Here is a 17,570-nt window from a genome sequence, read left to right as displayed (position 1 = left end):
ACAGTATCTCCAGATGAGACACTAAAAATCTTGAGGAAAGACATCAAAGAACAAATCCAACCAACACCTGATTATCAGGAAACACAGCCACGAATACAGACGAAGCTTAGTGCAACATACTTACAGTTGAGCAGAACAAAGCATATGCTCTTTGTATTTTACTATCACGTTCACCTGGCAAGATTTACATACGTTAACTCAATAGTACCTGGAGGTGTGTACGTTTCTACCAAAGAGTGCACAAGAACAGACCGTCTTTTTGAAGGCATGGGCATTTTTCTCTCTTTGTATTTTGCGAGTGCTGCTTGTACTGCTTCAGTGTGGACATCTATATAGAAAACAAACAAAAAGTTTAAGAGATTAAATTCAATCATTATTTCTTTCTAAAAACATAGAAAGCATCAATGCCATCTTTCACAGCTCAAATCCAAAGGCTGAATCACACATGATGGCCCTTATGGCTTTAGTCCTGTTTAGCCCAATTGCTTAGCTTGCAGAAAGGAGCAGGTTCGCATCTTTAGAGGCAGCAGCACCTCCTGGAGACCAGAAAATTCCAAAGCTAAACTACAGTAACATGGAAAATACAATAACATGGTTTTCAATTCTGAAGCTGTGACAACTCTAATCAATTGTTCCTCCTTCAATGGTGTTTAGCAGGACTGAATAAGTACGCCTGCCTCCCACTCAAATTCAGCTCAGAAGCAATGGTTTCAGAAGTTAAGGGAGGATCTAAGCAGGGTCAAGTTGATATATTTTCCTCACAAAATCAGCTTGAAAAGGCTTTTTGAGTATCATTTAGGAAGAACACCCTGAACAGCAATGCTGAAGTTACAGAATATCTAGCACATTAAATCATAGCTCAGAACTATTTTCATTTTGGGGGGAAATTTCAACACAGATAGTATAAATTGGCAACAGCACTGGACTCTTCATCCTTCAGAATCCACAATGGGAAAAGAACTGAAAAAGTATAACTTGAAATCTCACAAAAGAATGCAAGTGAAAAACAGAAAGAAGAGGCTAAATGTGTATAAAGAATTAGGGAAGAGACACAAAGTATTTTCACCTTCCTGAAAGCAAAAATTTCCCTAATATACTCATGGAGTATATTTTAACTATTCTTACTTTTAAGCCAAAACTGAAATTAAAGAGGAATTTAGTGTTCAATCAAGACCACACTGCAGATAAAATTTAATGTATTCAAGTAATTCTAGATTGCCTTCAGCAGATCTTTCTGTTTGACATATATCTTTCAATGGTGTCAAAAGCTAAAACTTACGAGGAAAGAAAATTAATTGGAAGTGAACAGTTCTCAAGGAGAAAAGAGGCAGACCAAAAATATACTTTAACTTACGACCTCAGATTCAAACTCATGAAAACAAGTAGAACATTGTCCTGGTTTCAGCTGGGATAGAGTTAAATTTCTTCACAGTAGCTAGTATGGGACTATGTTTTGGATTTTTGCTGGAAATGGTGGTAATAATGTGGAGATGTTTTAGTTGTTGCTAAGTAGCACTTACACTGGTCAAGGACTTTTTCAGCTCCCCGTGCTCTGCTGGGTGCACAAGAAGCTGGGAGGGGGCACAGCCAGGACAGCTGACCCAAACTGACCAGTGGGATATTCCATACCCTATGACGTCATGCTCAGTATATAAAGCTGGGGGAATAAAGAGGAATGGGGGGACGTTTGGAATAATGGTGTTTGTCTTCCCAAGTAACCATTACGCATGATGGATCCATGCTTTCCGGGAGACGGCTGAGCACTGGCCTGCCCATGGGACGTAGTGAATGAATTCCTTGTTTTGCTTTGCTTCTGCGCGCAGCTTTTGCTTTACCTGTTAAACTGTCTTTATCTGAAACCATGAGTTGCCTCACTTTTACTCTTCCGATTCTCTCCCCCGTCGCACCAGGGGGGAGTGAGCGGGCGGCTGCGTGGTGCTTCGTTGCTGACTGGGGCTAAACCACGACAAACATGTATACACTTACACATAGCTACAAAGGGCCCAAAAGCAAGTATTATGATTATGCTTTTGTCTTACCACATTTCTTTTACATGGAAGCTGCTATACAACAATTATGGAAAGACACTTCAATTGTGTAAAAAAAGTATTCTTTCATTAAGTATCCATCTAAGGATGAAAATACATACAGGTTGATAACTTGTAGGTATGAAACTCAAATGTGACATACATACACTTGCCAACTTACATATTTAAAAAAAAAAAAAGTAATTTGTCTGCCCCATAGCAGTAGGGATTAACCTTGATGACTACTACCAGTAAAGCTCCATATTTTGCTGTACCTTTTTAAAAAGGAATGGTACCATTTCTGGAACTAGTCCTGAACCTGCTTTGGTTGTGCTTAGCCTGAGGTTCTTCCTAATTTATTTTAAATACACTGATCAATTCCAGTTTATTTTGACAAAGCAATAGATAGCTCAGAGGAAAGCTAATCAGTATATATTTAAATGAAAATCAGAAAAGATTTTTGAGCAACCCAGAGAGTGAAAGGCTACAAAACAGCAAAGCACAGCCCGTTCATGTGAGCCTGCAGGAAGCTTTGGCACAAAATGCTTTCCAAAGGCAGCTGTGTCCCTGACACTTCGGGGACAACTATTCAATTCTCCATCTCAAAAACAGATTACAAATGCTGCCCATAAACTCAGAAGTATGACCTCACCAGAGGATGCTTCATGCAATATATTTCTAACCAACTCCAACCACAGATACTGGCAGATTACTTTCTTTCAGAACTTCTATTCTTAAATAAATGAGACAAAAATCACCAGAGCTCAATCTGACATCTTTTCCTATGTTAGATGAAAACTGTTCCATTTCCACACATTAAAATCCCTACTGCTCCAAGGTATGTTCACACCAATCTACTTCAGGCTTCTAACTTTTGGTCTCTGACTACACAGCACGATTTACTGCAAAGAGACAGCATGAGAGAAGTTAAAACCCCAGAACTGGAAGAGCACAGCACCTTTAAGAGAAATGCCAGAAAAAAACCCCCAATCCACTCTTAACCAAAAATCAGGAAGCTGGTTTCCTTAGTCACTGATCCAAATGAGAAACAAATTGTTTCCTTCAGCCTGGCCAAAAGGATCAGAAAAATTGAAATAAGCCCTGTGCGTATGGTCCCAGACACCACCTAGTGCTTTGCGGTAACAATGTCAATTTTCAAGTCTCTAGCTCCCCCCAGATAATCTGTTCAGTGCTGTGTTTAAAATATATTATACCACCTATGTGTTCTTACAAGACTTAGGAATTTACTAGGTAGATGCTTGTCTCAAATAAGAACATTTTGTGCAACTAACCTATGAGGTTCAAGGACAATGCTGTTATGAAGGAAAAAAAAAAAATCACATCTTAAACATCTGTCTTTTGAGACCTTTTTTTTTTATTGGACACCATGTTAGATTTTTGTTGCTGTCCTTCACACCAAGGAGCTATGAACAATGTTTTATGAATTTAAAAATTCATTATCCTCTCCCTATGTGTCCCTGCCTCCCTTCCCCGCATCTGGGCTACTGTTTTTTGTCAAGTTGGTTTCTCCTGATCTATAGGTTTGGACTTCCCCCCTCCCTCTGCTGTAAATGTCCACTGTTGAAGTTTATTCTCACGGATACCCAGAAGCAAACCTCTTAATTTCACAAAACTCCAGAAAGTTTAAGCAGAACTCAACACACTTTTTGATTTGCTGTGTTACTTCAAAGCACCAGGGACCTTACTGCTATCCATAGACTTGAGAATGTTACTTAAATTAAAGGTTATTTTTGCAGCCTTAAAAGTTCGGGGCAAAATGCAAACTCTGGAGGACTCATTTCCACAGCAGAACTTTCAGTCAAAACTGAACTGCATGTTTTAGAAAATGATGGCAACTATTAGATGCATTCACTTCAACAATGCATATGCCTATATATAATTTAGAAGACACCTTTGTTACATTAACATCTGGTAGGAAGCAGGGTAACATAACAAACATAACAAATGTTTTTCCTCCAGGAAAGTTCTTTCAAAGGAGAAAAATAACACACAATATTTATAGTCTGTATATAAATTCATTAAGTTATTAAACACTTTTGCAGATTAAAAAATGAAAGCATTCTTAGCTAGTTGTGTATTTGGGGAATGGAAAGGACTAGCTTGAGACAAGGGTGTACTGAGGCATTTTAACAAAGAGTGGGACAGGTCATAACATCACACAGTTTGTGGTAGCAAGCATGGGAACTACTTTTCATTCAATTTCCAGAGGGCAAAATCAGCACCTTCTCCTCTAGCTCTCCTGCTCCCACCTCAAAACCTGGAAAATACTAGATTAAATGATAAAAATGGATCCAGAAGACAGGATAAATTTTTATTCTGTTTCATGTTTTATTTTTACAGTGCTGATTTAACTCATCAGTTCCTTCTGTACTCATTGAGATCTATTTCCAGCTTGAAATTTTTCTTTTAATATCTTGTCCTTGGATAACAACTGGGTAGGACCATCCTCTCTCAGCCAAATAAATTAAGTAATCGGTTTCACTTCCCTGGAATGCTTCGTTCCTATTCCACATTTCCTTTAAGAGCTTTTCTACATTATGCACAGAATGAAAGAGACTTCACTAAAAAAAGTAAAAGGAATGGAACAATTTTAAAGCAGCAGAACATTTAGGGGACAAAAAGTCATAAATTACAGTTTAAGTGGATACGGGAATTGCAAAAAGAAGCTTTCTACCATTGTCTATTATTAAATTCTCAAAAATTTACTGCGAAACTGATTTAACATGTAAGAACTGTGGACTTCAGTTTTCTTCAGTGGATTAAACAGTCATTAAAATCAGATCCAATGTTGTCTGTATTACATCATACTTCTGAGAAGAGGGACACAAATGTTCAAGGGTGAACACTAAGAGAGGTGAACACCAAGCCCAGCATCTTATTAACATGAAGATTATGCATACGGGAAATATGGGAAAAAACCCATATTCTGCCATCCAAAAGCAGAAGAAAGTCTTGAAAAAAGTTCTATGTTTCTGTACTTTATTAAGCTGCAAGCAACCATCAACAATTTATTATTGATTCAACACATTTTTTTCTTCCTTCGTTGCAGTAAACCACATAATCTTTCCCATTTTAGGTACCTCATTTTCTTTCCATCTACGTGTCCTTAAGAAAGGATGGGGGAGGAAAACTAACAAATAATTTGTGGACTATAAATCACCAAAACTCTTATACCCTAAACCCTCCAGCTATTAGGAGAGCATTTTTCTTTCCTGTTTGTAGACTCTGCTTGTTTATCAGCCTCTGATTCTTGTTCCTGCCTTAGGCACAGGAGGAAGAATTTCTACAGCTGTTCGAAGAAAAAAAAAAAAGGCATTCGTAGGTTGACCAGTTTCCCTTCTGCTCACAGAATCTCCAAATCTCCAAATACCAGCAACTAAAGCAACCAGCACTGTCTGCCTCTACAAATGGCTGCTGCAAACTAGCACCCCATGTGATTGCATCCTTGTGACAAGGACTGCCAGTTAAAAAAGAAAAAAGTAAGAATAATTTTTAAAAAGACAGTATGATTCCAGGAAGGCTGGTAGAGCACAAAGGATCAGTGCAGGATCAACCTCTATGAGGGGAAAGGGCAAAAGGACAGGGGAAAGGGCAAAAGGACAGGGGAAAGGGCTGCTGTATACTACATGCTGCTGTACAGGTATCACACCTGCATGCTAAGCAGACTTGTTCCTCATCTGGAACAGTTCCCCAAATACATCTTTGTATCCTGTTCCAGGCAAGCTGGCACAACAGTCTGTATATTACAGCTGTATCTCAAACAGGCTGAAGAACAGCAACCTGAAAAAAGTGCAGAAGTGGGAAGAGAGAAAGAATAGCTGCCGAGAAAGCTTCTTCAGACACTCTAAAGGCTTACCAGCTAACTCATTTGTGTTCTTATCTAAAACCAGGCAGCAGTGGGACTGAACGTAAGAGAAGGCACAGTGCCTCCCCAGAAACCACACATCCCCCCTGAAAGAAAAGCCAGTAGCAATAGCAATACACCCATCATCAAGTATCCCCTGAATTGAAGGTATGAGGGTCTTAGCGATTACCGTGGATGAATGCTTGCAAAGTGTCTGCATTTCTCACTTTCACACTGTCTTCATCTAACACAACAAAACTGTGAAGTTAACTGCTGTTCCACAAACTCTTAGGTACCTTAGCAGCCTACAGCATTTACTGATGGTATTCACTGCTGGGAATTTTTTTTTTTTAATATTTACTGCTGGAAGACAAAAATATGTAGATGATAAAAACTGTAGTTAATTTAAGTGGACAACAACTCAGGGAAACTACTAAAACATGTGCTTACAGCTGGTAAATGGCAGATTAATTGCATAAAAAGGCAAAAGTGTTTTGATGGCTTATTTTAGGTAATTTATGTTGATGGTTCTAAAACAGCTATAATTGCTCCAGAAAGCAATCCTGTTCTATGAAAAGTTGCATTCCACCCTCATCAGCTACTCTTGAAAAGGACACAGCAGAACTGATGATATGCAAAGAAAGGAAAAAAGAAACTAAAGACTGGAAGGAAATAAAAAAAGAAGAATCACCATACCCTCCACTCCCCCCAGAAGCCTAAAGAACAAATAAGGCATGCAACTGATAGAAGAATCAATTCCATGCAGTATCCACAATTATAGTCTAAAGCTGTTTATCCTTTACAATAGGTAACATGTGTGAATATACAGGGAAATTTAAAAACGTAGCAATATTTCCAGCTGGTGGTGGTGGACATCTTTTTTTTAGTAGAAAATGCTTTTAGCATAGCTAGAATTTCTCAGATAAACTGGGACCGCTTTGTGAAGCAAAACTGTGACTCTTTTTATGCCAAAGTATTGGGAGGAACAAAGTGAAGCTACTTTGCAGTAACAGGGGTTTTCTGAGATGCCTTGCCAGCATTTCTCTTCAGGTTCTATGTATACATACATCTCACAGCATGAGTAGCCATGTAAAACAGTATCAACACCCATGTGAAGTGTTTTCAGACTCGAACGAGACAATTCAACATCTATTAGAATCCAAGTAGTAATACTTTCAAAGAGGAAAAACACATGCAACAAACACCTTGTTTTTTTCTTTCAGTCCATCTCTACATTGAGATAGAGAACCACTAATGCAGTAAATCTGAAGAATTTTTTTCTAAAATTGGAGAGGTAAAAGGGGAAAAGATATTGCCTTCTGAAAGCTGTATCTACATTACATTGTATAGAGATAAGTTCAACCTATATCAAGCCAAATAACCATCACTGTTCGGTTTTGGTATCACCTAACTACTTGGTTTTGATACACTAAGCCTTGTCATATACCACTAATGGGAAGAAGAAATCCAATTTTATGTGTTACAGCCAAAAATTTTTTCCCTGAGAGTTTAAACTTCAAAGTGAAGAACACAATCTAGGTGAGAATTTTTAATGAAACATGAGTTAGCAGAGCAGTGATGGCAAACCACAGAGGTACATGGCAGTTCACATGAAGTACTACCTAGGGTTTTGGCACTGGCCAGTGATAAGTACAAAAAATAACCTAAAACCCCTACACATCAGGCCTCATCTTGAGTAACTGTCCACTGGCAGGATTGCCTGAACACTTATGGTCATTCAGAAATACTCATATTGAGACATAAAAATATCAGCTGAGCTTTAGACTGATGAGACTGCGAGCAATACTTCAGAATCACTGAAAGTCCATTTAAAGAATTTTGAAATCAACAAGGCCATAGAAATATCAGCTCTAGGAAAAGAGGAAGCACTGATAATTAGCACTGGTAGTTAGGCTAACATTTAAAAGCCACATATATTCATAAGCAAGTACGCTAGCTGAACTTGTTAATATCCACCCATTTTTACAAGTGTTGCACTGTAGGACTAGTTAAGAAACCTTATGCCAAACATCCCCCAAAACAATACCAGTAATATGGCAGAGTTGTTTACTTCCTTCTTGTTTGTTTGGTTGGTTTTTTAAGTATCCTTGGTGCAAATTAAATAGGACATCTGAGGCTCTGAGACAGGAAAATTGTCTGTGTATACAGCATATTGCTCTAGACCCTCCCAGCTCTCTCAGCTAATGGTTCCCAAGTATTCCCTGTTGTAGCTGTGACTCTGCTTGTAATTTATTTGGAATCTACTTGCTCACAAAGTAACTTGGAAATCATGGCTGTAATTTAACCCCTAAAGCTGTGGGTTTTTTTTTTCTGGTATATACTTAACAGTAGAATTATATTGATGATACATTTGAAATGGAAAAATAAATTTAAATGACCAATTTGTATATACTCTTAAACACATAATTTAGTTAATTTTGATACTATGTAATCTTCCCTGACATTCAGAAGTTTCTTCTTGGTGTAGCTGAATACATGAATCTTCCTCACAAGTCCATATATATCGTCAGAATATTTAAGAAGTCTCATTCATCCTTCAGTTATTTATAAGAAACCCATATTTCTGGAGCAAGGTTTTTAATGTCAGCAATACAAATATGATGGAATAACAACTATGCCCAAACAGTTGCAAAGCAAGGTGATGCAAGATCAACAACATATTAAGGATGTGCAGTGCATGCCATTACTTGCACTTTTCATCCCTAAACCCAAGACATATAATCACCCTGGAAAACAAACAGAAAAATTTCCTGTTAAAAGTACAAAGGTATTTAGTAGAGAAAAGCTTCCAAACACCTGCCTTGCCTTTTCTCACTATTGTGACAAGGAATTTCAGAGGGAAACAGTGTACTTCAACCACCTGAAGAATAACAATGGAAACAGGATGTGATGAGGATATCGAAATTTTCACAGAAATCTCCAAAACAGGTTTGTCACAGTGGCATCCATTTAAAATTAAGCAGAATATCCATTGTGACATTTCCCTTTTTTGTGCACTTGCTTTAAACCAGGAAATATTTGAAAGGGAGCTCCCTTTAACAAAATTTGAAAGTGAGCTTCATTTAAAAAAATAGCCCAACCAATCAAGCAGAAAAAAGACCAAACCCATCCACACACTGTAGCCTTCTAAATGTTTAAGTAACTGTTCCACAGATCTGAAACCCAATCAGCAAACAGAAGAAAATTGGTAAGCATGGTGTAAAATTCACAATAAGAAAAACATTAGAAGGCACGTCTACAATTTCTTTCCCTCCTTGCATTTCCTCCATTCCGGATTCTAACAAAACCACTCAAGCACAGAAATACAAAAAGCTACTTGAAAAATATTTATCAGCCCTTCCCTTCTTCCAAAGCACTTTCAACTTTTTTGTTAGGTGTAGGTGCTACTTTACTGGTACACTGTTCCTCTGAAGACACCTGACGTTTTAGCTACGTTTCTTTTCCTTACCAGATCGGAAGCGCTCATCCCTCGAGTTGGTAGAACGAGATTTCTGTTGTTTAGATACAGAAGTGGTAGCTTGCGAAGAGCCTGAGACTCTGTTCTCTGCTTGCAGGGATGGATCCACACCTGAAATATAGTTTTATTTCAGTACAAATTCAGGTTTGCAAATAAAACATCTGCTACCCATGTCTACATTCTTTTACCACCCTTGACACCTACTTACAAGTTCAACTGGTGCCCTAAGCCTATACCTTTAAAAAAATCTCTTCCAACTGCATTTTAGATTATTTAAACTAAAGTCTAGCTTGATCTGATAAGCATTCCACACAGAAGATAAGAAACACTTCTGAAAAACAGAAAAGCTCCTTTGCTCCTTGCAGAAGTTAACGGTTGTCTCATTAAGTATTCTGTATGCCAGATCCATGCAGAGGGAGGAGAGGGAACCAATCCTCTCCCAGCTTACTGCTAGACATCAAGCAAAATGCTGCAGAGATGGTTACAATTACACATTGGACCTGGAGATCCTGAAGAGACAAGATGATACTGTTCCACCTTTTAAATAAAACTTGAACTATTCTGTCAAGTTTCTTTTGAGTCTAAACACAAGACAGGTAATCAGAGTAAAATTTAGGAATGCGGATGTCTGTTTGATCTATTCCCATTTAACAGAACAGTATTCACAATCACTCACAAATGTGAAGAGATTCACGTTTTATAAAAACTCCCCAATTCTCTAACAATAACTTTGCAGATATTAAGGGCAGAATTACTCTGTCAGCTTCAGCTGTCCAAAAACTACTGCTCTGACCTAGGTTGGTTGGGTACTTCATATACTTGTTAAAGGATTACAGATCTTCCCATTCGCATAAAGGGTAACAAAAATAAGAGGAACTGAACTGCTCTCTAGCTGTTTCCGCTGCACCTGTCTAGAACAGGGCTCTAGACAGATAACCTAGAGCAGGTGCCTACCTTTAGACTCGCTAAGGTTCAGAAAGATGAATTTCACCTCTTCTTATTTCTGTTATGCAAGAATGTAATCAAGAGGGCAGACAGTAACTATTAAATATTCCCTACCACTCCCCAACCCCCCAAAGGAGGAGACTCCCTGCTGGCTCTTGATGCATCTGCAAATGACTATACAAATTTGGGCTAGGAACTTACACTTGCAATTGTATTTTCTCATCTATTATACCTATACACTTGAAGTACAAAACAAAGACCTGTAACCTCTGCAGGTACTTTGAGAATCCCACGTCACACACAGCCTCAAGAGGCCAGAGGAATGTAAGGAACAAAGAACACTTCAGTTTGTACTGTTTTAAGACCGGTGAATGATCCCCTTCAGAAGTGCAACAGCCACTACATGCAAAGTTCAATAGATGTAAAATTACAATGCAGTTGGAAGGTGTTTTTTTGTATGAACCTATCATAAATTTATGTTCTTATATGTCTATTTAGCTTAGTGTTGTGTTTAATAGTAAACTTTCCTTAGCCATGTAAGATCTGCTGCACCAAGTTTATTGTTTCTAGCCCTTGTACCATATAGGGTTGAGTGAATCTTTCATTTTACTATTTCCTTCCCTTGAAGAGCTTCTGCTTTCCTACCTGCCCTTAAGTCTTGCTAGAACTAGAAAGAACATTTTCAAAATGCAAATATTTACAGAAAGCAGCTTTCACTGAACTGAAGACATCACTCAAGAGGAATCCCGGCCAGTTCTTTTGGAAGTAAAGCTTGCTCTTTAACAAGTAAGAAAGGATTCTTCTTTCTCTCATGGCGTTTTTGTTCCCTTCCCCCTGGGCATATACCAGGAAAGGAACTGGTAATTAAGTATTAATAAATCCAGCGATTAAGAGATATTTGTATTAAGACCTTTCCGTAAGACATGGTCCTCACATTTGAAGCTAAGTTTTCAAACAGTAATTGGATTAAATATACCAGTTCTACCTCAACTAATCAAAACTAACTTTAAAATACACTCTTCAAATATAATATCCTCTGGAAAAGTGTTTTACCATCCTCCTGACTGGATCAGTTGCTACACATCAGCTTTCTTAGGTATCTGTTAACAGCACTAGGTGAATGCACTCCGTAATCCCTTTTCCATCACCATTTGCAGCTGAGAGTTAACCCCTCTGGATGTTGAAAAGGCAACCCTGAGTTAGCCATGAGTTCAGGGGGGCGGTGTGGGGAAAAAATATGAGCCTAAGTAACAGAGAAGAAAGGAACATTTAATAAATCACACAGATCGAAGCTTTTAGAAATTAATCCAACTCCAGAGACATGCCCTCTCTTTTACAATTTACAAGGAAGAACAAACATGTTCTCACTTAATGGAGTTTTCCTACTCTCCAAAAGTAAAGCTTTTCAAGTAGATGACAGGCTAAGTAACATCAAATGCATTTCCCAGTAAGGGAAATGAGACAGGCCAGTAAAGAAACTGAAGTCTCCTCAACAGACAGCAGTTGAATATGGAGCTGAGTAAGCACATGATGTTTCAATACTACCCAATATAAAGAGGTAACATTCCCTGAACCACTTTAGCAGAATCCTGTTTCTAAAAGAAACGCAAATTTAGTCTACCAACTGAATTGATTCAACATACCTGATACTCAAAGAGCAGTGAAAACACTTGAGAATTGTAGTTTACGTTTCATGTCATCAAGAGTTTTACATGACCACAAATCAAGAGTCCAGTGAGATTTATTGATCTGGAAACAGCAAACAACTTCATATTTCATTAAAAAGATTGAGGCTCTCTTCAAAGCCTGAGCCAAAAAAGAGCAGATGCAAATAGATAACATGGTAACAAATGTGGTGAAAAACACAACAGGAAAAGCAGCTGAGCTGGGAGTCTCCCTAAAATAGATTGCCTCTTTATGAAATTTTCAGGTAACAGCGTATCTACATTAGGAAGGTCACTTGGCACAAGCATCAGGTCATTGTGTGATCTTGCCACAAGGGACCTTGGGTGAAGACGACAACAAAAGAGGAGATTATTTTGTGGTACCATTTTTTCCTCCAAAGAGAGTTATTAGTTGTAAGTAGAAGAAGAGATTAATGCTCTACTTATAATTCCTTACTGTTATATATTCCAGTCTTACAGTTCAGTACCCAGCTTTCCAAACCTGTCTCTCTCCCTGGGCATGGTACAGCCCATGAATCCCCATTTTGAACTCCTGTAACTGGTATGTAAGCAAATAACTACAGAGGCTTGGAATCAGGACTCAAAAGACCATTACCAAGCCCCTTTCCCACTGTGTGATCCCATGTACCTGGCAAAGCTGGTCAGCATAATTTGTGATCGATGACACTGCTACACCTGGCACAAGGGTTTAGCCCTTAAATATCTGGGGGAAATAAGATGGAAAATCAGTTAAGTGCAATAATCAATCAGCAGATGACAAGCTGCATGTGGGATGCTTCTGAGCCATGTGCAACTTGAGCGTTGCTATTTGGCCACACAAGTACTGGGGGGAGAGGGACTGGGGAAGAGAAGGAACCCCAAACAAGCATAAGAGTGCATGAAAGCTTACCAACTCCAAAAACAGAATCCTCTCCTCCTCCAACACTTACGGAACAGATTTTTGTGGATCAGAGTTAGGGCAGCTGTATTGTGATATGTATCAATAAATCTCAGAAGTTCCCTTTACATTAGGATGAGGCACAAAATCAATGGCCCTGTTGGAAACCACAACTGTTTTTCTTCAGGTAAATCTCCCTTTTCACTTTCTCAAAGAAAGTTTCACATCATAGTGAAAAAATACCACAGATGAGTCTGAAAACCATCACTTTTTGGTAAAAAGAGTAAGATATTGCACCTAACTCTTAGGCTACACAGTTATGTGCCAGAAAAGTCCTGCTCCACAAGCTTGGTGAACTTGTTAATTTATCCTGGTACTATGTAAATCACTGCCGTAGCCTTCTGCAAAAGCAGCTGCATAATTAGGCTAACTGCTCCCCCTCTTCACACTTAAGATCTTTAAAAAAGTAACATTTTTAGAAACACACACACTGAAGACACTTGATCCACTATTGCTATATTTTATCCATTTCTGACTTACCCAAAGCTAGCAAGAATTAAGTCATCTTAAAGAAGCTGCTTGTTACAATTAACTGAACAATTTGCTTCTAGAGGATTAAATGAAAGTTAATATTTGAATTATAACTCTATTTTTCCATCCAGTAACATTGGAGAATCAAGACTAACACCAACATTTCCTAGCAATGTTGATTTATACAAGCAAAATTATTTTCCTATAAAAGCACTGAACAGTTGACAGTACAATGGAGACTCTTTGCTAGCATCGCTGTGGAGGATGCCTAGCTGAACACATCTGGCATCAGATAGGCAGAGGTAAAAATTTCAAAAACATACTCAGCAAAAGCACAAACTCTATTGCTAGAGGACTCTCCTGGGCAACCACATGCAGAACAGTTGCCCTATTGCCTCTTTCATCTCATCTGCATAAGATGTGACGTCTTAACGTCAAATCAAATGGTTTTTAAAGACTTGTCTCAGCAAACTCTTATTTCTAAGAGCTGTTATACATTCAGATCTAATTACCTTCACAAAAAGGCTGATCTTGAAATTTACCTCCCGAAACAGGAATTCAGACAAAGTAATTTCAGTTAGGTTAATCTATATAAATTGGACCAGTTTACTACCTGAACCTTTCAAAAGTATATTGTCTTCCAAGTTTTAATGGTAAATTGAAAAGTAAACCCAAGGAAATTAAAAGAGCATGACAACAATTCCCTCATCTCAGTTTTACTTCCATTGCTACTCAGTTACGTATCACACCTCCAAACATCCACAGTCTGCAGAAGATAATGTTTCATATTAAAGAGCTTTGCAGAGAGGAGAAGGGAAGAGTGAAGCCGAAGAGGACACTTTAGGCTCTTCATATACTGTTAAACCTTTCTGCAGCTGTTGAACTGGATCTAGAAATAAGGAACAAAAGACAACCACCAGGTACAAAGCAGTAAAAGAGGTATGACAAGGCAGAGAATAAAACAAGTGTAGGAAACTTCTGGTCTGGCTCTAGGCCAACCTTTCGGTCTGTCCAACCCTGCTCTAGTTCCCCTCTGCTGTCTTGTCCACACATGGTACCCTGCTCTACCCAAAGACAGTGGCTAGCTGTCCAGTCTGCACCACTCACTACTTCACTTACTGGCCCCCCCCACCCTCCCTTCCAGGCTCTTCGCCCATCTCCTCCAACCCCGCCTCTGGTTTCCACTCCCTCTCCACGGATTCAAGCCCTACAGACCTGTTCATCTTTCTCCATTGCAGTCGGTTTACCACCCACACTCACATAGGGCCCCTACCAAATGAGGGAAGTTTTCACCAAGGACTGCAGTTGTTTTTGGTTCCCTCTGCCTGCCCTGAACGAGAGGGAGCTTCAGCAGTTTCCTAGTTAGAGACAGGTGGTCTATAAGAACAGGTAAGGTCTTTCCTCGCAGGTTTTTCTGGCATTCATTAATGTATGCAAGGAGCAGGAGCAGGTGTACCCAAAACAGCCTCTCGTTCCCCATTAGTACCACTTCATACATCATGGCAAAAGAGGTGCATCATTGTGTAGCACCTACACATGAGGTACCTACATATAACCCCTTTATTTCACCATCACAAGGGTACCTCATACTCCTCAGAGTCTTCTCAAGCAAAGCTGCATGGCTGTACTAATGTGTACCTAGCTTAAGTACAGCTCCACAGAAACAGTCATATTAATTCCCAAATTCTTTAAATAGGATTTTAGATTCAGTTATTTCCCACTAAACTGTAAAGGAAAGAAGGTCCAACAAGATAATTCAGGGGCATCACAGAGAAATCCTGTTTCCATAGTAGCAGCCCTAATGGAGAAGAAAAGTTTCCATGCAAGACTGCAGCAACCTAATGAAGAGAAATTATTCCATTAAGTGTCTGCTTGGTAAAATGGCCAAATTTACTTTTGACTTGATAGCTACCTCTCTAGGTGCAAGAAAGAGGGAACTACTTTGTTAGGTGTTTCCACCATGAACCAACTGTTTAGATTTCTAACAGTATCATAGAGGACTGTGTGATGACTTGCCACCTGGGTGTAAAGGTGAAAAGATCTGACAACATATCTGAACACGGCCTTACAAAATACTGGAGATAAACCAGCAGTGAGTTAATGCAGACAGCAGTAAGGTAGGGAAGAGGTTTTGCAGTTACAACCGGAACTCTTTAGAAAGGAACCTGAAGACAAACACCTTCATGGTAGCATAATCATTCCTGGCAAAGGACACATAATTACACCAGGAGATAGAGACATATGCCTGAGAAAAACCATGAAACAAACAAAAAAAATGCTTCCAGTTAATTGAAACTTGTAAGCTTGTGGAAAAATAAGCAACAGCACAGTAAGCAACAGAGCATCTACAAGTGTAAGGAAGCAAAATTAAGAGTCATGGCTGTTAACGCTATCCCCTAGCTTCACCTCAAAAATTAGAGGACAGACTTGTCTTCTGTTTTAGAGGTATCACTTTTAAATGTCTCCTCCCCTTCCCTCCAAGCAAAACATGATTTTCCTTTACCACACAGTCATCTCTTCTCTTTCAGTGAGGCTCCCCATTCTCTCTGTATTTTTTTTCTCTAAGTCTCTTCCAAGCATCTTTTGCTGAAGCTTTACCAAAACTAATGCTCCCACAGTACTGCCTATGAGATGATGGAGACGGGGGACCTGTACCACAGGCAAGAGCCAGAAACACCCACATCGGACCATCTCCCATCCCAGTCTTGCATTTCAACTTCCCCAGAGGGAATTTCAGCAGAAATAACTAACATGGGAGGGATGAAGCAGCACCTGCACTTGTTCAGAGCAGAAGTCCCTCAGCTAATACCCAACACAATCGCCTACTCAGCACAGCACATCAAATGGAAAGGATGTTATGGTTGCTTTCAGTGCTCAGATAGTACTCAATGAATTGGCCAGGGTGTAGTTACTAACACCAGGTTTAAGCAAAGGGGAAAACTCTACATGAGCTAGAAAAGTTGACTGGCACTCCTCTCTGGAGGTTTGCTTATGATAAGCCCTTTGTCAAACCTCTCAGCTGTTAAACTAATTAATATTTACCATTACTGCACCCTTCTGCAAGTATTTTGAGGCGTTTTGCAACATAACTCTCTGGAGCAGCCATCCAGCTTACATAACCCTGCTTATATGGAAGAATAAACTCTTCCCCTGATCTGCTTGCACATAAAAACCCTTTCTTTTGACTGTGCCTTGAAGCCAAAGTCAGTTCGTTTTCAAGAACAACAATGTGAGAAAAAGGAGTAACACCTTACATGCATTTTAATATTTCAGGGGGTTTAATGACCCAAACAAAGGAAAGCTGTAAGTGATAAAACTGGAACAGAGGAAACTGCAAACCAAATCACAAAGTTTATGCAGAAACACAGTACCTTTTATTAGAACCAGTAATAGCTGGGACAAAGTAAACAAGAATAGGAGAAAACCACCCTTGATTTTAGGTATAATTCCTTTATTATAGAATTCCTGTGCATCTGTAGGTATTTCACTTTACCAGACATACCAGTAGGTAGAACATTTATCTGCTTACAAAACTCCTGTTGGCAAAATCAGCTTGTATATGGCTCACAAGCAATATTACCATTAATGATACTCATGATGCTTTAAAATTTCAAACCACCTTTATAAAGCCCTCACTGATAAAGATGTTAATGCAGTAGAAAATATCAGCTCTTGGGAACATACAGATGAGTAAATGACACTGAACAGCATTTGTGTCTTAGGCCTCAAAGAGCTTTCATAGATCTCTAAGGAGAACAAGCTAAAATCACTTGTCTTTATTTTAAAAAGTCTGAAGAACCATGTGTTTTAATAGAAAAAATATGATCAGCTTGTTTCCTTTAAGACTATCTTAATTATTCTCCAACTTAAATATAAGACAGTATTAGTAACAGAAGTGAAGGATGTCTCTGTACACATTAATTTGTCTCAGGTTAAAGCACTATGAAAAGTTGGCTTAATTGGTACGACTGAATGACAACTCGGTCTTGCAATACCCAGAGGCAAGGTTTCGTTGTATTAAAAAGAAGCTATATGCTCAAGTTACTTGATATTTATAAAATGCAACATTTAGCTTTGCTTTTAACTCAATAAAATAACCTGTGATTGGCTGCTATACAGAGGTTTGGGGTTTTTTTGCATTTCAATATTTTTATAAATCCTG

The 17,570-nt window shown here is 38.8% G+C and overlaps 1 protein-coding gene across 10 annotated transcripts in view; it reads right to left on the bottom strand.

Moving 5' to 3' along the window:
• DIP2A (disco interacting protein 2 homolog A) overlaps positions 1-17,570 on the bottom strand; it is a 137,740-nt gene that overhangs the window by 80,828 nt on the left and 39,342 nt on the right. For 5 of the 10 annotated variants that reach the window (XM_075094244.1, XM_075094248.1, XM_075094245.1 and 2 more), the window contains exons 3-4: positions 9,362-9,481; positions 209-328 (exon numbers count right to left, since the gene is read on the bottom strand). In XM_075094244.1, coding sequence (XP_074950345.1) covers positions 209-328; positions 9,362-9,481 — 240 coding nt within the window. Of the gene's footprint in view, positions 1-208; positions 329-9,361; positions 9,482-11,368; positions 11,668-11,958; positions 12,589-12,628; positions 12,706-17,570 lie in introns of those variants that run through there. The other 5 variants (XM_075094251.1, XM_075094250.1, XM_075094249.1 and 2 more) reach the window with 5 other exon arrangements.

Source organism: Phalacrocorax aristotelis, chromosome 5, assembly GCF_949628215.1.
Source record: "Phalacrocorax aristotelis chromosome 5, bGulAri2.1, whole genome shotgun sequence".
Lineage (NCBI taxonomy): Eukaryota > Metazoa > Chordata > Aves > Suliformes > Phalacrocoracidae > Phalacrocorax > Phalacrocorax aristotelis.
This window is presented reverse-complemented; position numbering and strand designations above follow the sequence as displayed.